The 22,460-nt window shown below is 51.8% G+C and overlaps 10 protein-coding genes across 10 annotated transcripts; 5 read left to right on the forward strand and 5 right to left on the reverse strand.

The window, feature by feature from the left end:
* Positions 1-391: 391 nt before the first annotated feature.
* H6S33_011822 (uncharacterized protein) lies at positions 392-2,316 on the reverse strand (the record flags this gene model as incomplete). The annotated part of the gene is made up of 5 exons (XM_044843166.1): positions 392-977; positions 1,277-1,552; positions 1,610-1,693; positions 1,755-1,827; positions 2,010-2,316. 5 exons carry the CDS (start codon positions 2,314-2,316, stop codon positions 392-394), a joined length of 1,326 nt encoding a protein of 441 aa, XP_044695490.1.
* A 262-nt stretch (positions 2,317-2,578) lies between these two features.
* Positions 2,579-5,512, forward strand: H6S33_011823 (uncharacterized protein; the record flags this gene model as incomplete). Its single annotated transcript, XM_044843167.1, has 3 exons — positions 2,579-2,914; positions 2,970-3,752; positions 3,806-5,512. 3 exons carry the CDS (start codon positions 2,579-2,581, stop codon positions 5,510-5,512), a joined length of 2,826 nt encoding a protein of 941 aa, XP_044695491.1.
* Positions 5,513-6,149: 637 nt separating this feature from the next.
* H6S33_011824 (uncharacterized protein) lies at positions 6,150-7,127 on the forward strand (the record flags this gene model as incomplete). The annotated part of the gene is made up of 7 exons (XM_044843168.1): positions 6,150-6,209; positions 6,278-6,302; positions 6,371-6,579; positions 6,724-6,799; positions 6,878-6,891; positions 6,952-6,974; positions 7,043-7,127. The coding sequence occupies 7 exons, from the start codon at positions 6,150-6,152 to the stop codon at positions 7,125-7,127; spliced, it is 492 nt and encodes a 163-aa protein (XP_044695492.1).
* Positions 7,128-8,284: 1,157 nt separating this feature from the next.
* On the forward strand, positions 8,285-9,389 carry H6S33_011825 (uncharacterized protein; the record flags this gene model as incomplete). Its single annotated transcript, XM_044843169.1, has 2 exons — positions 8,285-8,494; positions 8,553-9,389. 2 exons carry the CDS (start codon positions 8,285-8,287, stop codon positions 9,387-9,389), a joined length of 1,047 nt encoding a protein of 348 aa, XP_044695493.1.
* Positions 9,390-10,088: 699 nt separating this feature from the next.
* Positions 10,089-10,853, reverse strand: H6S33_011826 (uncharacterized protein; the record flags this gene model as incomplete). The annotated part of the gene is made up of 2 exons (XM_044843170.1): positions 10,089-10,288; positions 10,334-10,853. The coding sequence occupies 2 exons, from the start codon at positions 10,851-10,853 to the stop codon at positions 10,089-10,091; spliced, it is 720 nt and encodes a 239-aa protein (XP_044695494.1).
* Positions 10,854-14,914: 4,061 nt separating this feature from the next.
* Positions 14,915-15,124, reverse strand: H6S33_011827 (uncharacterized protein; the record flags this gene model as incomplete). Its single annotated transcript, XM_044843171.1, has 1 exon — positions 14,915-15,124. The coding sequence occupies one exon, from the start codon at positions 15,122-15,124 to the stop codon at positions 14,915-14,917; it is 210 nt and encodes a 69-aa protein (XP_044695495.1).
* A 204-nt stretch (positions 15,125-15,328) lies between these two features.
* H6S33_011828 (uncharacterized protein) lies at positions 15,329-16,701 on the reverse strand (the record flags this gene model as incomplete). The annotated part of the gene is made up of 3 exons (XM_044843172.1): positions 15,329-16,176; positions 16,257-16,455; positions 16,624-16,701. The coding sequence occupies 3 exons, from the start codon at positions 16,699-16,701 to the stop codon at positions 15,329-15,331; spliced, it is 1,125 nt and encodes a 374-aa protein (XP_044695496.1).
* Positions 16,702-17,749: 1,048 nt separating this feature from the next.
* Positions 17,750-19,507, reverse strand: H6S33_011829 (uncharacterized protein; the record flags this gene model as incomplete). Its single annotated transcript, XM_044843173.1, has 3 exons — positions 17,750-17,807; positions 18,510-18,756; positions 18,838-19,507. 3 exons carry the CDS (start codon positions 19,505-19,507, stop codon positions 17,750-17,752), a joined length of 975 nt encoding a protein of 324 aa, XP_044695497.1.
* A 425-nt stretch (positions 19,508-19,932) lies between these two features.
* H6S33_011830 (uncharacterized protein) lies at positions 19,933-20,390 on the forward strand (the record flags this gene model as incomplete). Its single annotated transcript, XM_044843175.1, has 2 exons — positions 19,933-20,044; positions 20,320-20,390. 2 exons carry the CDS (start codon positions 19,933-19,935, stop codon positions 20,388-20,390), a joined length of 183 nt encoding a protein of 60 aa, XP_044695498.1.
* Positions 20,391-20,742: 352 nt separating this feature from the next.
* On the forward strand, positions 20,743-21,337 carry H6S33_011831 (uncharacterized protein; the record flags this gene model as incomplete). Its single annotated transcript, XM_044843176.1, has 2 exons — positions 20,743-21,200; positions 21,265-21,337. The coding sequence occupies 2 exons, from the start codon at positions 20,743-20,745 to the stop codon at positions 21,335-21,337; spliced, it is 531 nt and encodes a 176-aa protein (XP_044695499.1).
* Positions 21,338-22,460: the final 1,123 nt, after the last annotated feature.

The following is a 22,460-nucleotide window of genomic DNA, read 5'->3' on the forward strand; positions in this document are numbered from 1 at the left end:
GGTCTGGGGTTGCTTGTAGATGCTTTCCATAACTCTATCATATGTTGGATCCAGAGTTCCCACACCACTGGATGAGCTTTTGAGTTTTTTCAATTCTGCCATGATTTGCTTGAGAGTTGTTTGCTTGCAAAGGTACTAGATATGGAAACGAACAAGCAAGAACCTGGATGTAACCGGATTAGCCAAAGGGGGCGAATTATTCGCTTGAATACTTATAGATTATCAAAAAGGAAAAAAAAGAAAAAAAGAAGGAAAAACCAAAGAAAGGTTTCAGTGATCCCCGGGGTCAAGGGTGATAGTTTATTTGGGGGGGGGGGGGGGGGGGGATGGCGAGTAGCTCAACACCACCTCAGCCAGATATTATAACCGTTATATATATTGAATGGTTTACTCACATCCCCTTAGCACAGTCTGTGAGGTCTGATATAATTTTGTTCTTAGATTCCAAGTCTTTCTGCCCGAGAAGGCGTCGTGAGCGTGGGCTCTCATCTATTTTCTCCTTGATATAGATTTCCATATCCTCATCCCTAGCCCTTAGTTCAATCTGTGCTGTGCCTTTGAAAGAGTCTCGAATATCTTCTGGGTGTGGCCGGCTCGTCAAAAATATGCTGATTCGACCTGTGCCAAGTTTTGAAAGGTTGAGAAATAGAGGGAGAAGTTCTTTTCGCTGGGTATCTTCGTTACATTCATCCAACGCATCAAATATGAGAAATACCCGACTGAAAGTGTTTGATAATACAAGAAGAATTCTCTGTAGGTCTTGTAACGTGGGGGTTTCACTTGCTCGCTCTGACTTTGTGTATAACTCCTCTAGTTCTAGAGGTAGTTCCTGTATTTGATTCGCGAGTTGTTTTAGTAGATTTGCTAAAATAGAAATCGGTTTTTGTCGAGCTTGGTCCGCGAAGTCGAAGTAGATATAGGCTACCCCGTATCTTTTGATTGAAGCGTTCTCTTTAAGATGATCGATAACCATTGAGCTATATTGGTATTAGTTTGAATGATATTGAACTAATACCAAAAAGAAGAACAGTCATTTTTAGCCTATTCTCAGCGGGTTCATGTTTAATAAGAAGAATAAGCGGGACATTGATCAAGGGTATGGTATCTACCCTATAATCTAGTTATGCCTATTCTTGTCTAGAACTAACTGAGGATTGACTAAAAATAAATTTTCTGCTAGTGGGACAGACTTTCCTCAAAAATGTTTTTCCGGCGCCAGCTGTTGAAAAGATATTCAGCTAATACTCGAGTTATCATTAGTGAACTTTTGATAAACGTACGAATTCCGTAACCCCATAATAGCAGAAAATCCGGATCTCCTTTCATAAAACTCTCAAAAGCAGGCTCCCTCAAAAGCCATTTTCCGGTATTGACTCTTCTTTCCCTACTAATCTCAGGATGTTTATTGTCAAAATTGCCGAGTGTTTTCGATAGCCACTCGAGCACATCATTGCACCTCTTCACCCTTTCTCTCTCTTCAACTTGGTTTCGGACCGCCTGGGATTCTACAGCCTCGGTATGAATAGATCCTAGAATTGATCCCGACAGAACACTTATATACGTTTTAGAAAATTTAAGTAAGTTGTCATCGGAGTTTGATTTCCCTTACATATGTGCTGAAGATTCTGCCTGAAGGTTGTGAACAATACGATTTGTATCCCCAACCGACTTATCGATGGCTGTAGTCAGAGCGCTATATATATTTAAATCTCAGTATTTATGTCCAAATGTAGCGATATTTAGATGTTTCTTACGTCTGTGCCAGGGCGTTGGCTTGGAGGTTGCTGGCAATACGATTTGTATCCCGAACAGAGTGGTCAATTGCTCCTATTAAAGATCTTAAGAGATATCAGTAACCTTGGAACGGAAGTTTTATAGAGGCTGTACTCTATCTAGGACTAGGCTCAACGAATTCTTGTATCTTTCTAGCCGTGATATGTGTTTAATAATATCTTTCTCATTCATCAGCCACATCAGGCGTGTTTTCACTGCCATTCGTGATCCAGAACCTTGATCAATCTTCGGCTCAATTTTTAACTGAATTCTCTTGAGTTCCTTTAGACGTTCAGACAGTAGCCCATTTTGGCCATCGAGCATCGTTAGGATTTCTTGCTGAATGTCCGCTGCTCTATCTCGAACGAAGTCCCGTAAATTGAAAAGAATCTGAGAAAATGAGTGAAGCTCGTTCAGTAGCTGTCTGATCTCTCTTGGCGCATCCTTCAAGCCCGAGATGTATTCGTAACCCAGGGAGACAAGCTTTGTCGCAAGTTGAAGGACCGCGGTAGAGCTGCCAACAATGCCAAGCGCCTCTGCCATGATGCTGATGCCTCTATTGAGACTGATGGAGTAAAGAGTTTTGCGGAACTTGTAGTTTGGATCTCTGTATCTCTTAATCCCGCACAGCCTTGTTATGCCAACACTGCATATGCCTTTTTATGGGTGCAAACGAAGGGAATACGCACGGCATATGCCGTGGAGCTCTATAGTTGGTGTCATGTGACTTGAGCGCTTGTTTACATCTCCAAGCTCTGACATGACCCAACTACACAACTAGAACTACGTGTGAAGCAAAGGCCTGATGTCTCTCCCCACAATTCTTACTCCGACATATACAGGTCCAGCACCCCGCATGAAGTTCAAAAGCCCCATCTCGCTACCCGCACCACTTCCCGCCGCCCAAACCGCGCCCTTCGAAGATGACAATCGGTGGAAGCTGTTTCTAACGACAAGCACGAAAGTCAGCGTCTGGGATTCGCGGGGATGCAATGCCGTATTTACCAGTGGCTCGGAGGGGATTGTCGCTGCGAAGAGGGCAAAGGATGGGTCGGTTTTGGCGATTGCAGACTCCCAGGTGGTCATGCTGCATCGGATCGAGGAGGGCCAGGATAAGTCCTACCGTTTGAAAGGAACTCAGGTAGAGGGGAATCGCTTGACCGTCTTTGGGGACTATTAGCTGACATGCTCGAAAGCGGTGTCGACATCTACAGTACGATCACGACTCGCGCAGCCTGTTTTTCACCGACTCCCTCCACAACAGCGTTCAAAGCTATTCATTGAAAGAGAATCGAGTGGCCGATGCTGCAAAACCCCATCCATCGTCGATTACTACTTTTGCAATATCCTCCGATTCGAATCTTGTAGTTTCCTGCTCTGCCGACCCACCTATTACCCAGATCCACAATCGCCTCATGGCAACCACCGTCTCGATTACACCACGATGCTCAACTGCACCGGTGGTGCACTGTAGCTTTCATCCGAGCCGACGGACAATCTTTGTACTTGCGTTTCGCGATGGTGTTCTCGCAGCTTATGATTACAGCAAGATATCTGGGGGGAGCAAGGCGAAAAAAGACGGGAAGATTGGTATCGGTCAAGGTGGCACAAAGGAAATACATGCATTTCAACATCTACATGACCCGAGTATTGCCGGATCGGCGGGCATCACAGGAGTCGAGTTCGTTCCGGGATACAGGAGTAGAGCTGTCACTGTAGGCGAGGATGGGAGATTATTCTTGGTGGATTTCGAGATGCGGGATACGCTGGGAAGCTGGCACATTGGGGCTCCTGCAACATGCTTGACAATAAGACCTGTCACTGTTAAGGGAAAGTCAACCGATGAAGACGACATGGGTGGATGTGTGATTGCTATAGGGACTATCCACGGAAAGTGTTACGTCTACGACGGGAACGGAAATAAGATTGGTGAGCAGTCAGTGGATTCGGAGGGTGGGAAGGTCCTTGATGTGGAATGGGTGTGTACTCCTTACAGGTAGGCTTTCTATACCGATATATTGACGGAAAGCAGGTATCTGGCGATATTCATTTTCTCCCAAGCGAAGACGGTGGTTCTAGTAGCCCCACCTCTCCACGTTCCCACATAAAGCCCTTGCCTTCGGCAGGATCACAGCAACAAGCTGAAAATCACCGAAGCTCAGCGACAGCCGAAAACTCTAGACCTACCAAAGAAAAAGATGAACCCCTGAAGCCAAAACTGGATCTAAAAGAAGATTCCGATCAGTGGCCGGAGGCCCAAGAGACCGCCAATCAGGGGTACATGGCACTGTTCAGCCCTGTAAAGAAGAAACAAAAGAAGCCAGAAAAGGCTGTTTCCCTTGCCGGAACAAAAACCGCCGATGTCGAGAAGATATCGGATCCCAAACTAAGAACGATTGAAAAAGAGGACCAGAGGAGTGTTATCAGCGCACCGTTACTGTGGAATGAATCGGCAAAGAACCAAAATCGGCCGGGAAACGCCAAAGAAGATCATAGCCCCATAAAAAAATCGGTAACCAAGTCTAATGACGATAAAGTTGCAACTTTGTTAGAACAAACACCAGCTCTAGGCAAAACAGCCCCCTCTTTACAGCCATTGGTACGAAGTAGTGGTACTGGTAAAGATAATCCATCACTATTGACATCACATCGTATCACACCCGTTGCCTCCGACGTTATCAAAACAAACGATAAGACAAGTGATGGGAAACTACTAAGTCAGATACGCTCAATAAGAGCAAAGGTAGAAGGTGATAAAATCGCCAGGGGAAATTTGGCATTATTTGCGCCCTACATGTCCAGCAAAATCAAGACTTCCGCCATTATAAGATCGGGGGGAGCGGCAGAAAACCGCAAAGCGCCCATCTCATCTCAGGATAAACCCGTAGATCCCCGGCTTCGAGCCCTGGACGGAAACAGGGTTGATGATCGAATGGACGGGAGCGTCGACCAAACAAACAGAACACCCAAGGCCGCACTTCAAGAGGAAGATATAACACTCCCAGGCCCCGTGGAATCTCCGAAAAAAGACGAGGATCTACCCTCTTTAAACCAAGAGGACGACGCAGCGTCCGAAGCCTCATTCGACGGCGATATCTGGCTTGTCGAGGACAAGCCGTCAACAAGCCTAAAAAGGAAGAACTCCAATGCGGATGATTTCCAGCCCTCATCCAGCTTCGACAGCAACGGCGAGAGATCTTCATCTAGGGCCGGATCTTCTAAGAGCAGAAAGACAGTCTCATGGGATGACGGGCTTGCCAGCCGCGACATCATAACTCCTGCAAACTTGCTACGCGAATTGGAGAATACATCCCGCCCCCGATTTGCTTCCAGCGGCGACGCACCGTGGCCACCAGTGACCAAGTACGAGGGAAAACATTTAACCTCGAATGCTACAACACCCGAAACTTCTTTCGCTTCAAGAAAGGTATTAAGCAGCCAAAAGGAGGGCCCCACTTCTGGCCTTCCCAGCAGCTTGGACGAAAACTCGTTCCACACGCCCCATGGCCTGGTTGCAAGCTTGATGGAGCCCGCGCCCCGAAACGCTTTCGCGGAGATGCAGACAATGTTCAAAGCCGAGATAAGGAGCCTACAAGCCGAGATAGCGAGAGGCTTCCAGGCGCAAATGCGGGTGCTAGAGGACCTGAGGAGCGAGGTCCGGACGGTCAGGGAGGAGAACGTGAAGCTAAGAGACCAAATATCGGAGCTGAATGCCAAGGACAGGGAGAAGCGACCTTGAATATTTGGGTTGCATTGAGTGTTTCTTTTTTCCTCCTTTCTTTACCGGTGGGCGGGGCGGGGCTGGCAGCGTTTTTTTTTTTTTGTTATGTATTTATTATACCTAGACTATGCGGGTTTATCATGGAGTTTCGGGAGGTGCTATGTTTGTGCGCGCTTGTTGAAATATTGAGAATGCAGGTTGGGTGGGCTTGATTGTACGTCCAACTGACCCTGATTTATACAAAAGTAATGATTCAAACCACTACACTTCTGAAGTATCGATTGTGTGTGTATCATACCTACATGTACCTGTAGAGCCATGGTGAAGCCAAACTCGACCCAGCGAGACTATCCCACGTCGCAAAAGTCCCCAAAACAAATCTCTAGCGCCCCAAACCATTACACCTGCCACAAGTACGCGAGTGACAACTCATGACCGCACATACCGCCAAGCCAGATAAGATAAGATGGAGGGGTCATAGTCACCCCACCAAAACCAAAACCAAAGATCGCTTCTCACAGAAAAATAAAAATCCAAAAAAGACCAAAAAAATAACATAAATAATTGCACCCCCCCGCCCAACTGCCTCACCACCCCACCAACTCACCCAACCCAGCAACTCACCGACAAACAGACCTAGATACAGACTACAGCAATGTCCGTCGCCCCACCCCCCAAAACATTCAAGGCCGAAGAGGCCGAGAACCTTGAAGACGTGCGTCTCTCCCCCCTCCCTCCCCCCTTCTCCCTTCTCAGCACCTACTAACGCCGCCGTCGCTGCAGATTGAAAAGCAGTTTGCCGTCAAAGGCACCCCACCCCCCCTCCTTCCCTCCCCCTCCCCGGCCTCCCCCCGCGGCGCAGCTAACACCCCACAGCGGTAATGCACGCGCAGACCTACTGGAGCATCCTCGAGACGCGCGAGGGGTCGAACCTGCGCCTGACGCGCTTCGACGACGACATCTATGCGCACCTGATGGAGGTGTTCCCGGACTTTGATGCGAGCAAGGCGCTCGACGAGGACGAGATGAAGAGTAAGGAGGGAAAGGAGAAGTGGAGGAGCTTTATGATGAAGTATGAGAAGACGGTTAGTGCTCTTTGGATATTTAGGTTTTTAGGTTTAGGGGGTTTAGGGTTTTGGGGGGGGGGGGGGGGGGTTTCGGGGCGGGAGAGGGGGAGGGAAGGGGAAGGGGAGGGGGAAGGGGGGCTGATTGAAGTGTGTGGGTGGTAGGTCGATGATTATAACTTTGGCACGCTGTTGAGGACCGATGCGAAGGCCGAGTATGAGAAGGATACCACGATCTTTGGTGAGTTGAGTTTCTAGCCCGGGAGCGCTGAAGGCGCAGCGGGCGCGGTGGTGCTAACCCACGATACTTGAAACCTAGTCCCCAGAATGCAGGTACGTACCCCTCCCCCCTTTACTCCCCCCGAAAAATCACATACTAACACACCCCCGCAGTTCTACGCCATCGAGATCGCCAGGTTCGTTTCCCCGTACCACACTGCTATAGAGTAAACGCGCAGTATCATGATCACTAACGTAGCGACAGAAACCGCCACGGCCTCAACAACTGGATTAAGGAGAAGATGGACGCCGAGAAGGCCGAGAAGGCTGCCGCCGCCGCTGCTGAGTAGATATGTGTTTTTCATGTCGGTGGGTAGGTGGATGGGTATCGGGGGTGGGGTTTTTTTGTACAGAAAAAATTGGAGTCTTTTTTTTGCATGGGAGTGTGCGCGTGCGGGTGAGAAAGTATGGATGGGATTGGGGTTTCCGTTGTGGGCGCCGAGTGATGATGATGGATGATACACGTAGCCTCTGCCATCGTAGATGTAGAGTGCTACATACATGTAGTAGCAGTATTGGCGGGAAAGAAATGTACACGAGTGACTGCACATGACGCTTAAATCACAACCACCACTCGGATCCACCCCCAGATTACCCACCCCCAGATTACCCACTGCCACTCCCCTCCCACTCCCCTCCCACTCCTCTCCCACTCCCCCTTCATCTCTCCTCTCCCCTCCCCCTTCATCTCTCCTCTCCCCTCCCCTCTCCCTTCATCTCTCCTCTCCCCTCCCCTCTCCTCCCATCCCACCACAACTAAATGTAATCAATTACTCACCATCATCAGACCACCTCCCCCTTTCCCCACATTCCCCACCTCTCACCGTCGCACCGTCGCACACGCAGCTCCCCCTCTTGAGAATCTTCCTACCGAGCAGCCAAATAAGGTTTCCCTAGTGCTGACCCCTGCCCTGTCTCTCGCTAGCCGTGCGAGATCGGCGGTCCCCCGGGCCGGACACACAAAACGGGCAGGGATCCACTGCTAAGCTTCAACGGCGAGTGGGACCCTGCAGCACCCAACGCTCTCTCTTCGACAACCTCCACTCCCTGCCAGTTCTATAGCAGAGAGTCGGTATAGATGTGGGACCGGCGGACTGCACCTGCCTTTCTCTCTCGGCGATACAGACAAGCGGCAGACTACATAGTTCATCTCAACTCTTATCTGTGTGTGGTGGATGCGGTGGTACCTTTGTGCTCCGGTAGCCATCACGCGCGCTAGCGGTTTGGTGGCTTGCGAGATATTTCCCGGTGCTCCGGTGCTGTCCTACCAGTGTTCGGCGCATTCTTTCACGCATAATGGCTCGGATAGAACAATGGAAGCAAAGTGTCCATACCTACAGTCTTTATTGGGAGTGTACATAAGGAATCAAGATACCCACTTTTTTTTATTTTCTGGACACACAAGAATATACTCACACTTAATACTTAATAATTTTTATAATTTACCATGTCGATGGATCTCGAGTCACAGAGATCTAGCATCTCGAGTTATCACGATGAACTCAGTAAGAAGGAGGCCGGTATACTCACCAATGTCGAGGAACTCAAAGACGAGTCAGCGGCGATCAAAACCCTTCTTGACGGTGCAGCCCATAGGAGTAGCAAGAAGTCGTTTCTGGCTTGGGCTACTATAAACACATTAGCAACCATAGGCATAGTTAATACCCCCAATACCCTACCCATACTCAAACCAAACTCCCAGCTAACGCCAACAGGTCTTCACCAACAAGCGCATCTTCCAGCACCCCTCCTTCGCCGCCTCCCAAACCTCATTTGCCTCCTTCCACTTCCTCTTCACCACTCTGACGCTCCTCCTCCTCTCCCGCCCGCCCCTCTCCCTCTTCACCCCCTCGCGCACCCCCCTCACCACAATCCTCCCTCTCGCACTCGCAATGTGCCTCAACGTCATCCTGCCCAACCTCTCCCTCGCCCACTCCTCAATCCCCTTCTACCAGACCGTCCGCATCCTCCTCACCCCCCTCGTCGCCCTCCTCAACCTCGCCCTCTACCACACCACCATCCCCATCCCCGCCGCTCTCACCCTCATCCCCGTGTGCGCCGGCGTCGCCCTCACATCATACTCCGACACCCACACCACCCACCCCACACGCACGTCCCCCGCCGGCGCAGTCTACGCCTTCACCGGCGTGCTGGCGTCAGCACTATACACAGTCTGGATCGGGTCCTACCACCGCCGGCTGGGCCTCTCGCCCATGCAGCTGCTGCTCAACCAGGCACCCGTTGCGGGCGTGTTGCTGGCCGCGTGCGCGCCGTTTGTGGATGATGTGCCGGTGGTAAGGGAGGTGGAGGTGGGCATGTGGTGGCTTGTGCTGCTGAGCGGGGGATTGGCGAGTGTGGTGAATTTGTCGCAGTTTTATGTGGTGAAGGAGGCGGGTGCGGTGGGGAGTACGGTGGTGGGGCATGTGAAGACTTGTGTGATTGTGATGATGGGGTGGTGGGTTACGGGAGGGGTGGAGGCGGGGGGTGTGCTGGGGGTGGGGTTGGCAATGGGCGGGGTGGCGGCGTATTCGTGGGTTGTGGGAAGGAGGTAGGAGTTTAGGGGGGTTGTAGGATAGTGTTTGTGGTTGATAGTTGGTTATGTAGTTGTGTGTAGGAACCTGAATTTCTGTGAACACCTTATTAGCAGAAATACTCATATTGTTAACAATTACTCGAAGGCCCTATTAAGTAAATATACTTATATTACTACGAACACTTTATGAGCTTAGGTACTCAAGTAATCTAGTAGCCAAACCTATTCCACAGGACCGGAGTCATATAAGTAGAAGTAGTTAATTTATATTCTCCCGATCTCCATAAGTATAGTCGATCCTAGTATCCTCGATCGTTTTCAAGCTGTTGGTAGTCGAAGTCTTGCTATCAAGGGTCTGGAGACTATCGCTCAAATTATTCGGATGCAGGAATGTGAGAGTGATGATGAGTAGATTAAGTGGGTTCGGCAGCTTAACTTTATAGGATCTTGAAACCAATATATACACTTGACCAATTCCAACCACGTAACCATTGGAAAGCGTTAAAACACCGCTTAACTTGCACCACAACATCGAACACTTTATTAGCCAAAGTGTTCATACCTATATATTACGGATGACCTGTTTGCAAAACCACTCAACTCAAACTTATCCGCATCGGAGCCATACCTGATATTGCGTTTTCCAGTTTGATAGAACTATTAAATCGGGTATAACTAGGATATAGGCTTTTGGGGGTTCGGGCATTGATTAAACACTTTACTGATGATCATACGTGCTATTACGAACATAACGAATAACTGGCCAAAGAATTGGATTAAACCAATTCATATACTTCCGCCTTTTGCCAACTGTTGTATCAGCAGTACTATCCAGGCCGTTGGCTCGTTTGCTCAAAACTGGTGGCGGGTTTGAGGCATCGATGAACATCTGCTTTTTGACCTGCCTCGATGATTCTACTAGAGAACTAATTGTGTCAGTCGAAGCATTCCGCAAAAGCTTACCTGTCACATCATCGCGCAAACTCATCTCAATCTCTGATTTCTTTTTCCTATCTCTGACCGCCTTTTGATGATAAAGATTTTGTGCCTTTCTTCTTTCATCGGCAAGCAGAGTTGCTTGCGCTTCCAACTCTTTCTTTCTTTCTTCTCCGGATGCGCGGGTGATATTATCATTTCTAGCTGCAATCGCTATTTGCTCATGAAAGGCCTGACTAGCGATTGGGAAGAAAAAGGTTCTCAAATCCTTCTTCTTAGGCCTGCCGACTATTTCAATAGACGACGCTATATCAATACTCGGAGAGACAATGGAATTCTGCATCGTCGAATCAGAACCCGAATTCTGTTCTGTATGAGGTGCTTCGAGGGGCGGATCCGGATTTGACTGGAGGAAAGAGGCGCTTCCCGCGATCTCATCAGTTTGGGCAGAGATAGCTGGCAGTTGTAGATTCATGGCAGCGGCTTGGTTCGTGATTGGGACTGCTGGTTCTTGCTGTGGAGCCGGTAACTGTGGAGGAGCGGCCATAACTGTATAAAAAGGCTTGATACTCAGCTGACCGGTGTTGGGTATCGAATTCTTCTTGAAGATAGTGGTTACCCGCTGTACAGAAAAAGAAATCAAGACGAGCCTTTACCTTTTGCCCCACTACGAACTTGTACCAACCTGCCTATGTCACATCTGAACAGACCCGATACACTGTACCAAATACTTGTCACATTAACCTATGTACGAATATATCAAGTGTCAGGCTCAATCGACCTGTACCAACCTCATTGACCGGGACAGTATTAGCCAGTAGTCTTAAAGGGGTTATTGCTCCGTGGAATTCGAACACCTTATTATATTATCAAAACTACTGTACCGGGCAATTGCAAAGCGACAACAGATGTCACGGTCACCTCAGAACCGGCAGTAAATATTCTAAAAATTTCTATATATAGTAATCCTTGGCGGTTTGTCGCCAACAAAATTCTTTTCGGTCACAGTTAGTAAGAATACTTCTCGCAATATGGTAGATCTTTTCCAATTTGGGTGCATCTTTGGCAATTGTCGCTTTCTCGGGACGAGTGTCGTTAAGGGCGGGTGTCACGCAAAACCAAGTGGCGCTTTGCAATTGCCCGGTACAGTACTCATATCAATTTTTGGTCAGCCGGTATATATTCCGTGCTCTAACAAGCACACGAGTATTAAGGGTTAGCAGAAATATATTAATTATACGACCATAGCCGGTTCCGCAGGTTGGGGATGTTTTTTTTTTTTTTTTTTTTTGGGGGGGGGGTGCTCGGCTTCGAACACCTTATTAGCCAAACTACTCATAATATCAATATACTGGCACCAACGCCAAACGCCAAACACACCAACACGTCAAGAGGGGGGGGAAGTACCTATAGATGCACGATACCCGTATCCCGCGCTGTCTTATGGTACTGACAAGCTTGCCCCTGCGGTATGAAATTGCCGAGTGATTATCCATGACCGAACCCCCGGGACCTTCCCAAACCCGCGAGCACTTCCAAACGCGTCCGCGTATACTAGATTCTCAAGACTTGCATTCCTGGCCTTCGCTTCTCTGAGAGTTAGGGCTGCACTGTGATGGAATAGGTGCGGTACCTGCTGCTATTACTTGGAAAGACGTCCTCCCGGACAGTCCACACCTGCCGGTTACCCAGCTAGATCATCACTAGAGCTTTGTTACCGAGATATATTTGAGGAGGTAAAGTAGATCGTTTATGAGGTTCAGATACTAGACGGTGTAGTGGTGCTGGGGTATGGAGTTCGTTCGTGGCTCGATGCGGGTTGAGGGCTGGCCAGTTTGAAGTGTTCCAGTTCTGATGCGTACTTACTAACTAGGGGTGTGCCAACTCGCGACCGCGAGTTGTACGTTGAATTATGGGTATCAAATAAAATTTAATTCTCCCTCTACAATCATGAGGGGCCTTCGGCCCCATCCTCCTCCTCTCGTGAGTGCTCAGTACTTTGATGTGTCGTGCTGACTAATCAACATCCCTGCACTCAGAAGCCAATCAGACCGTTCCAATATTCGAAAAATTAGCGATAGCACATTATAGATATAGGCTCTCTCAGAAGCACGTATGGCAGCTTACGTGTTAGGATCTCTTCATTTTATAGCCTGACCCGATCCGTGGCTACATGTACCCCTAATACTAGCACACCCAAAGACTCCTAAAGCACAGAAAACACTCATGGCGGCATGGCGCAGCGAAAGCGCGCCGGGCTCATAACCCGGAGGACGCACGATCGAAACGTGTTGCTACCAACATATATATTTTTTTTCTCCTGCCTTGGTGGATTGAAGCTGACGGAAGACCCCACTATCTAGTTGTCCAGCATATGTCTTACGCTAGAGCTGAAAATTTGGAGATTTGGAGTAGACCACTAGGCGCTGCTGAACAGACCGAGTGATCCCTCATGACCCACTCATCCAACCCGCCCAACCCAGCACAATCCACTCTCACCCCCGTGATCGCTCGTCTGCCACAACCAAATATAAGGAAGACTAACCTAGTAAGCTTGTCGGTTTTTCTTTTATAGTAAACGTACATGGCATTGCAGTGTTATGCAGCAGTACGTCATTACTTTGAGATGGTGTCGGTGTTGCAGTAGGTCCGTCACGAATGCGTAAGCTGTCCGTTTCAATATGACGAATTTGTATTTTGGGAATGACAGGTAAGCAAGCCTGATGACAGCCCACGAACATACAGGTCTCGGTGTTGTCCATTCAATACATGCTTTAGCTCACGCACTCATTAGTGCTCAAGTAGTATTTTCCCCCTGTACTCTTCATGGCGTCAATTCTGCCAACGAGTTGTAGACTTGTAGTATATCGAGGGCCGGCATATATGTGCACCTGTCAGTTACCCCAGAAATTTCTGTCAGCCGTCAGTCTATTGCAGGGAGAACGCGCACAACATCGAGTGATATCCCATGACTCATAGCGCACTCCCCCACACCTAGCGGAATTCCATAGATATTTTTGCCAACCTTTGTCTCCCGAAATCACCCAGCCTGCAGGTGTCGTAGTTAGGAGACGCATCTATCCTCCCATCTAGCTCTAGCTCGTTGCTGGTTAATCTGAGGTTTGGGGCCCCGGGGGGGGGTGTTTAGCGACGGACAGCAACGGGCTCACTAAGGGGTGGCTAACTCTCTTTCTCTCTTTCTCTTGTTATTACTCGTTTAAGCCATGCCCTAAGCCTGCTCGCGAGTTAGGGTATATGGTTATTTCGTTACCCGCTCTCATATCATTCGTGGTTTATCAATGGCCTGGCCATTGGGGTTCGTTAGGGCCGGGTCATGTACTAACTGTGGCCCTGCAATATCAAACTGTGGGCTGCGGCCGGGACGCTTCGTTCCTGCTGGACACAACGCAACAATAGGTGATAAAATGACAGAAAAAAAAAAAAAAGAAAAAAACTGGAACTAAGACCAGATAGAAACGACTACGAATACGGCTAAAAATATCCGGAACAGGACTGCCGATATATGTGCCTATACCATGTACTGTATAGACGAAAGGATAAAAGAGGGACAGTCATGGTCAGCATGTAGGTCGACTTAATGATGTGCGAAGCTCAGGCTCGTCTGCCCTCGAAATTAAACGGCTAGACAGGGCAGAATTGACGCCCCGCCCTGGGTGCTGGCCAGGATGCATGGTGAAGCTTAAATGTTAACCGTCAAACCTTAAAGTGTTTCCCAAGCCGTATATATACACGTAGCACCCTACAGCACTAGCCCAACTACACCTACGCATGCCACCCAAAGCTCCCAAAGTCACAGAGAACATTCATAGCAGCATGGCGCAGCGGAAGCGCGCCGGGCTCATAACCCGGAGGTCGCACGATCGAAACGTGCTGCTGCTAACACAAATAATCTTTTTTTTTCCTTTTCACCTGGCTGTCTGGGGAAGAGACGAGTATGCATCTCCCCCCACTCACCACTGCTCAATCCTCGCCACAACCCCCCCGAGACCGATGCCAAAGTGGACCGAGTGATACATCATGACCCCCACACACTCACCCCACCGCCCAACCCAACCCAACCCAACCCAACCCAACCCAACCCAACCCAGTCATCCATACTCACAACCACAACCACAACCACAACCCACGCCAAAAAGCACAAAACTCGTATCCATATCTCAATTTTTTATTGCATAGTACCGACTCAACTAACTAGACTACTCATACTCATACTCATACCCCACCCAACAAGCAACCGCAGCCAGCCAGTAAATAAATAAAGAACTACATCCAACACGAGAACATGTAGGCAACCCTCGGACGGCGCAGAGAGAGGGATGCGTTGATATTCCACCCATACTTTGACAGGACAGGACAGCGAGCGGAAACGAAAAAAGAACTACCTACTCAGACAAGAGAAAGACACGACATGGAAAACAAAACGAAACGAAAGGAATAATTTTTTCTAGGCTTTTGTTTTGCGAGATAAATCCCCGATATCGAAAGTGCAGATCGAAAAAGAGAGAACGAAAGAACGTAAAAGAAAAAAAACCAGGTCCAAAAAAAAGACACACAAAAACAACAAGAACAACAACAAAAAGAAGCAGTCTAGACCGGAAGGGGGGCCATCTCATCGGCGCCCCGTGACATGTAACGTTTATCTGCGGCGAGGTGCAGGCGGTAGAGTAGCGTAGCGTAGAGTGAGAGACGGTGACACGGGGAGAGCCCCGAGTCCTTTCTGTGGATGGCTCGCCAATTCTCGTCCGCAACCAACGCTGCTGCTGCGGAAACTATAAACCTCCCAGAGGCGCGCATCATACTGAAAGGGGGTGAGAGGTGAGGAAGGGAGGGGAGGAGAGGAGGGTTGTAAACAGCCTGTAGTTCTGTCTTTCGTGTCTAAATCCGGCAACTTTGTTTTTTTCAATACCAAAAGGCCGCCGGCTCGGTGTGTATTCGGTCCAGATGTGATGTGTGAGTTGTGAGTGTAATATGCGTTTCTCTGAAACGACCACGCCCGGAAAACTACGGCTCCCACAGCTTTCCGCGCCCTCTCGCGACGCCCCGCGGTGCGCCCCTGAGCACGAATCCGTCACCACCACCTCGACCACTACCGCCGCCGGGGGAGTAACTCGGGACGTTATCGCCCCCCGTGCTATCACGTCTGTGCCCTCCACGGCCCCCGCCGTTCCTGCCCCCACGTCCACCACCGCTATTTCGCCCATTGCTGTTACTACCGGTCTTGAGGTTCGCATTGTAGACGCGGGTCTTCTCGGCAAACTCCCATCCCTCGCGGTCAAGCAGATCCGCGAGCTCGTCGCTGTCAACAGCCTTGATACTAAACACCTTCGCCCACGCAGCCACAGTCTCGTTGTGAGTCACCAGCACGGTCTCTTCCGTCTCCGACGACCGCGCACGCTGCTCCTTCCCCGGCTGGTGCAGCTTGTACAGCGCGCAGTTCAGGATCGGCTGTACCCACTTTGGCGGCGTCGGGACGACCGGAGCCGCCTCGACATTCGACTCGGGGGCGGCGGCGGCGCGGGATCCCCTGCGGTTCTTGTTCCCCCCGTTCCCGCCCCCGTTTCCGTTGCTGTTTCCGTTGCTGTTGGCATAGTAGCCGTTCCCCTGGTTGTAGTACCCGTTGTTCCGCGGCGGGCTCGGGGGTGGCATGGCCGGCACGACGGCCTCAGGGTCGATAAACTGCGCGCACTCCTCCCACTTCGCAAACACTTCTGTCGGCGCCTGCACGCGCACGCCGCGGACGGGCTTGCGCCCCGCGCCCGACTGGCAGCGGTCAAAGTAGCGGACGGACTCGCGCGAGTTGACATTGACCATGTCGGTGCCCTTCTTCAGGTCGTCGAGTGCGTCGAGTGCTGTTTTTCCGCTCGTTTCATCAGCACCACTCACTACTACTACCAGGGGGGGCGGGGCGGGAGCGCGGGGGAGGACGTACTGCAGAGCGGCACAAGCATGCTGATGATCCCCTCGCCGGTCCAGCGCTTGAAGTCGCCAATGCTCTGCACGAGCGCGGAGTCGTCCGTCACGCAGTGGTACACTTTGCGCACGGGCGGCGCGAGCCGGCGGTCGAAGTCGACCTTGGTCTGGAGCTCGTTGACGGTGTATTGGAGGCGGGCTACGGCGAGGCGTTCATACTGGGGTGAGGTCAGCGGTGGTTACACAGAAAGCGTTATGCCCATCCAAACCCCCAACTAACCCTGGTTGTGTGACACAGGTGGGTGGGTGGGTGGGCGTGGGGGGAGCTTTCAGGAGTATATATCCGTAGTATGTAGGGAGAAGGGGGGAGGGGAGGGGGGACAAACCAGTGGTGGTGGTGAGGAGGCATTCGGCGACTGGGGCTGTGTCGGGCGAGAGAGTGCTATGTTTCCTTGAGTGTCCATTCTGGAGCATCGTATGTCGAACCGGAATTGCTATGTGATTGTACTGCTGGTGGTGGTGGTGCTGGTGGTGATGCTGCGTGGGTGGGTGCGGGTGGTTAAGTATCCAGACTACTCTACGAGCTCTATGGGGAGATGTAGAGGTTGCACTTAAGAGTCACAGGTGGGGGAGGGGGGAATAGAGGGGATGGAGGGTGGGGGGGGGTGTATGGGTGAGTGAGTGAGTGAGTTAGTGATGAGTGAGTGCAGTGGCGGTTGGCTAGGAGGGAGTGAGGAGGAGGGAAGAGGAGGTTCGGTGTGGATCATGGAGGTGTGTGTGAGTGAGTGAGGTGTTGTGTGGTGGTGTTGTGTGGTGGTGTTGTGTGAGGTGTGATGGACGCGATGGATTGATTGGGTTGGCTCGTGTAGCAGTAGCCCGTGGTGAGGTAATTCTGGGGCTTAGCTCATGTAGCCGCATCCTCCCCTTCCTTCCACCTACCGGGCCCACCATCCCTCCCGCCATACCTCCCATGCTTGGCTGCGTGGAACCTCCCACGGTTCGTTCTACGCAGGCGGCGATGCAAATCCTCGCGAGTCGCTCGCCCAACAAACAAACTCTAACCTTCTCCACTCTGCGTGCTCACTCTAGCTGCCGCGTTGCAATGTGTTTGGACGCCTTGTATACATAGAACAGCGGCACCAAAGTTCTTACTGCAGATAGACGGCCAGACCCGAGAGAAACAGTGCCTCATCGTCATATGCGTCGGGGCTATTAATATCTACTTGATAGCTCCCCACTTTTCGTGTGCCTATGGATAGAGCCCAACGTCTGTACGTATGTAATCTACAGGGTCTGTATACTACTGTGTCCATCGCGATATTATCGAGAGCATGTAAACAACGGCCAAGAATGCAATATCTGTAGCTTAACTGCGCCTGCAGAACATAACGTTTGTAGTTCAGGCACCCCGCGAACATCCATCCATCTAGCCAGCCAGCCAGGTATCTACGTACAACACATCCAACCCCCAAACTCACCAAACTCACTCAATGATGCAGCCTACCTACCCACCTACTTCTCGGACTTTACAATCAGTCCTGAGTCCTCAGTGACGCGCTGGGCCCACTCCCTGTAGATTCGCGAATGTCAGCCTCGGCACGTGTACCGCGTGATGGGCTGTGACTCAGCTGTATGGGCGCTGCGATGGAGACACAGCATACATGTAGTATAGATAGAGAGATGGTACTCATCCGCGACTAGATCTGAGACTGAGATCGGGGAGGATAGGATAGGGTATATTGCGTGCGTGCGGATAGGGTACAGGTACAAGGCATTGGGCACCGGCAGTGGGGGGTGGGGTATGAGTATAAAACCATAGGGTATGGTAGGGTAGGATAGGATAGGCAGCAAGCAAGCTGACTGTCTCAACCGCTGCCTGCCTGGAAGAGGAGGAATGGGATGTAAGGAAGGCCCCGGGAGTAAGGGTAGATGTAGTCAGGTAATGAGTACAGTGTGGAGATATGGGGGAAAACCCTCGTGCCAATTTGCACGGCACTGCTCCATTCCTGCCTAACGAAATACTCATCCCCGGAGCACTTCCAAACCGGTGCCTTCCCGGGTTGGCCCGGGGTCATTCTCACTTTGAGGGTTCTCTGCCATTGATGTTACTCTTACTCTTACTCCTACCCACGAGCACGAGCATGAGTAGTAGGAATCCATAGTAGAGAACCCTCGAAGCCACAACACCCGTTCCCACCCGACAAGGCCACCCTCTCAAGCCCTCCTCCCCCGCCGAAACACAAAAAAGAAGGAGAAAGAGCTAGGTACTCACGTCCAACTGCCATCATACACCCTCCTCTTCCCGCCAATGCCCGCCATCTCCAACGCCGTGTCCACAACCACGGCCGTCACCCCCGTCCCACACATCAGCACCTTCTCCACGCCCTCATCCTCACTCACGCCCGCGCCCACCAGCACTTTTCGGAGCTCCGCCGCGGCCAGGAGATTCCCCGTCGCGGGATCGACGAGCTTACTGAACGGCACCGAGATGGAGCCGGGGACATGGCCGGAGGACAGCCCTATTCTGCATCAGCCCCTGTAGCTAGCATGTATAGTTCCCGGAAGCAGGAGCGTGAGTGGACAAGACAAGAGCAACCCACCTGGCCTCGGCTCCGGATCCACGCCCCTAAACCTCCCGTTTGGCCTCGCATCCACAACCTGCACCCTCCCGCGGTCCCCCTGCAGCGCCCACTCCTTCACATCCTCAAAGCCCGCCACCAAGCTCTCCTCCATCACAACATCGCCATACACCGTCTCCTCCACCTCCTTTACCTCCCCGCCCTCCACCGGCAGCCCCGCCTGCACCCACGCCTTGAAGCTGTCCAGCACATGCACCCTCTCATGCCCAAACACCTTCAGCGTCCACGCCGCGCGCGGCGCACTAAAGATGCCGAGCTCGGCCGAGTCGTAGACCACGAGCGTGTCCTCCTTCGTGATGCCGAGCTTGCCCATGGCGGCGCTGAACACCGGGGGCGTGGGCAGCATGTGTGGGTACGGTGAGGACGGGTGCTTGATGGCGTCGAGGTCGAAGAAGCGCGCGCTGGGGATGCGGGCGGACGCGAAGACGGCGGGGCCGGTGTGCGGCGAGGTGGGGAGGAACCAGGATGCGCAGAGGGGGATGGTGCGCGGGGTGCGGGAGGAGGGCGGGGGGTTGGCGGTGAGGGCGCTGGCGAGGGCGCGCGGGGGGATGGTGTAGGTGCTGAAGGGGCGCGACATTGTGGTGGTGGTGGTGGAGAGGAGCCGGGTGGTGAGGCGGGTGGTGAGGGGCATTGGTGCTGTGGGGGTTGGGTTGGTTAGTGGGGCGGTGTTGACTGAGGATATCAATGCGGATTGAGCACACACCTGTGTGTACTCTGCTCGAGCTGCCGGTCAGTCAGGAAACGTCCTCAGTCGCAATTGCAAATCCTCGATCGATGACGTCTGGTGGTGATGTCTGTAGCTGCGATGTGATGTAAACAGTTGTGTCTCTGGTGTCGTACTTTCTTCATCCCCTCCACCCACACATCTGCGCCTCCGCCCCACCCGCCAAGCCCCACTGAGTCCCTCCACCCCCGCAACGCCTCACCCATCAAATCCCTCCACGCACCCACGCACCCGTCCCATCCAACCCAAACCCACAGCCTCACCAACCAAAAATAAAAAAACCTCAACGCGTCTCCCCAGCCAAACCACCAACTAAAAAAAAAAAAAAAAAGATGAAGGTCAGGATCAAGACGTGGAACGCCGTCGCATCGTGGCGCTGGGACGTGCCCGAGGACGACGTGTGTGGCATCTGTCGCGTCCAGTTTGACGGCACGTGTCCGAACTGTAGGTTTCCGGGGGATGATTGTCCGTTGTGTGAGTGTTCCCTCTTGTGTGCTTTCGTGGTGGTGGTGGTGGTGGTGGTGGCTGGGTAGAGGTGTGGTGGTGGACTTTTCGTGGGAGAGGTGCTGATGGGAGTGCGACGAGGTAGTGGTCGGAAAGTGTGGGCATTCGTTTCATCTGGTATGTATGCATCTACACCTACACTACACTTGGATCTGGATGCTCTACTCTAGTTGGGGAAACCGCGGGGAGATGGGAGTGCTAATGGCCGGTGACAGCATTGCGTCAACGACTGGATCTCGACCGAGAGCTCGAGGGGCTTGTGTCCCATGTGTCGGCAGAAGTTTGAGGTTGCTGGGGGTTAGGTTGGGTTAGCTGGTTAGGGACTGGGGAATGGAACTGTGGGGGGGGGGGGGGGGGGGGAGGATTTGGGCTTTTCTGTTTCTGGCGTTGTGCTTTTGAAATTGATACCTGCTTGCAATTGATTGTCTGTAAGTTTAGACTCGGGAGCCACACACATACACAGGCTCTCACTCGCACGTCGCGATGTCGCGATAATAATAATGGAAGCAGAGCTGCATAAGCTGCCCCTGTCACTCGCGTGCTCTTATCTCACGTGATGCGCTACCTTACCTCAACTCACCTCTTCCTCGCCTTACCTTCTTCTTCCCTCCACCACCACAACAACAACAACAACAACAATGGCCTCCCCGCACCAAAACCCCCCCTACGCCCCCCCCTCCCCCCACTCCACGCCCACCCCCACCCCCACCCCCCAAACGCACTACCCCCCGCCCCCACCTCCACCCCCCTTCTCCCCCTTCTTCACGCTCATCAGCAACCCGCACACAACCTCCCACAAGCACCCCGTCGTGCACTACATCTTTGCCGACGACGACATCGACCCCCTCGACCGCGACCACGGCCGTGACCACGACCGCGACCGTGTGGTCATCGTGGACGTCACCGACGCGGCCGTCACCGCAAAGAGCTTGAGCCGCGACTGGCAGGTGCTGGGCGTGAAGGTTGCGGCGGCGCCGCAGTGGGCGGGCGAGACGGGGGGCGGCGGGTTGATGCTCACGGTGGAGGGGACGGAGGCGCCGGCGGGGAAGGCGAAGGGGGGGAGTATGGAGGAGTTGGAGGCGCTGTATCAGGAGAGGTGAGTGCTCTTGTTTCTCTGTGTGTGGGTGGTTGGGGGGGGGTGATGGGACTGACGGCGGTAGGATGGCGCTGTTGAAGAGGGTCGTGGAGTTTGGAGGGGCGGCGGGCGCGGGGGTGGGAGTGGCGGGATCGTAGGTTCGTTCGGGGCTTCCTTGGGTTGGGAGGACGGCGTTTTGAAGGACAGTTGGCTTTGTGGGGTGATGATGCGGCGTTCGTTTTTCTTGCCTCCGGAGCTTCTGCACTCCTAGATTCTCGCTTCTTTTTCGTTGTGCTCTCGTCCCGGAGGAGATCCGATACTGCTTTTCTGTGCGTATACCGCGCTACTACATTCTCCATAGTAGCAAAGTCTACAAATGCAATGACTCCGTCGTCCATACTACCACAGCTATCTCTTAAAATCGCTACAGTTCCGGCCCATATGCATACCTAGCCACCACCCACCCCATGGAGTAGTAGCAGAGTAAGCTTGTTATTTACACTCGATACGGGCGTAGCTAGCAGCGTCTTCTCGGTCATGGCCTTGTAGCTGCAAGGTTATCTATCATTTCTGGCCGATAAGCCGAGACGGCTGCTAGTGTAATCAGCGTAGGTAGGAGGTGGTATCTGTGCCTAGCGGACATGGAAGATGTTGCGGGATGCCAATGGTGGTGATATGGGTGTATAACCCCCCAAAGCGCTCTAGTGGTGCTAAACATAATAGGGGCTTGTCAATATATCATATCTCCCGGGTACCGAACTACTGGTTGTGTGCGTAAACTATAGACCGTAGACCGTACGTAGACTGCACATATACTTCTGTCCGACCATGACGTACTGCTACAGAACACTACAATGTCATGTGCGTTCACCGTAAAAGAAAAACCAATCGAGTTGGCTATATCAATCCTCTTTACATATGGTTGCGGTCGACGAGTGCTCACGGGGTGAGAGTGGATCGGTTTGGGTTGGGTTGGGTTGGGTTGAGGAATGAGTCATGAAATATCACTCGGCATATCTAGCAGCAACCCGGGAAAGCTCCACCCGCGATTTTGGTGGCTGTGGTGGAAGCAAAGGTGAGGAAGATGCTGATAGAAGAGCAGGTAGACTTCTGTACGTAAGACAACAGGTTTTTTAATACTTTTCTGTCTACTAAAAAACATCACTCAGACTAGGTTAAAAAAAAAAAAAAGGTTTGAAGTTGGCTTCGCTAGGGAATCAAACCCAGTTACCTGCTGTCGTCATAAGTTTCCTAACTAGGTGCATAGACCACTATACTAAC

This window comes from Morchella sextelata (assembly GCF_020137385.1).
Source record: "Morchella sextelata strain SCLS chromosome Unknown scls_7, whole genome shotgun sequence".
In the NCBI taxonomy this organism is placed as follows: Eukaryota; Fungi; Ascomycota; class Pezizomycetes; order Pezizales; family Morchellaceae; genus Morchella; species Morchella sextelata.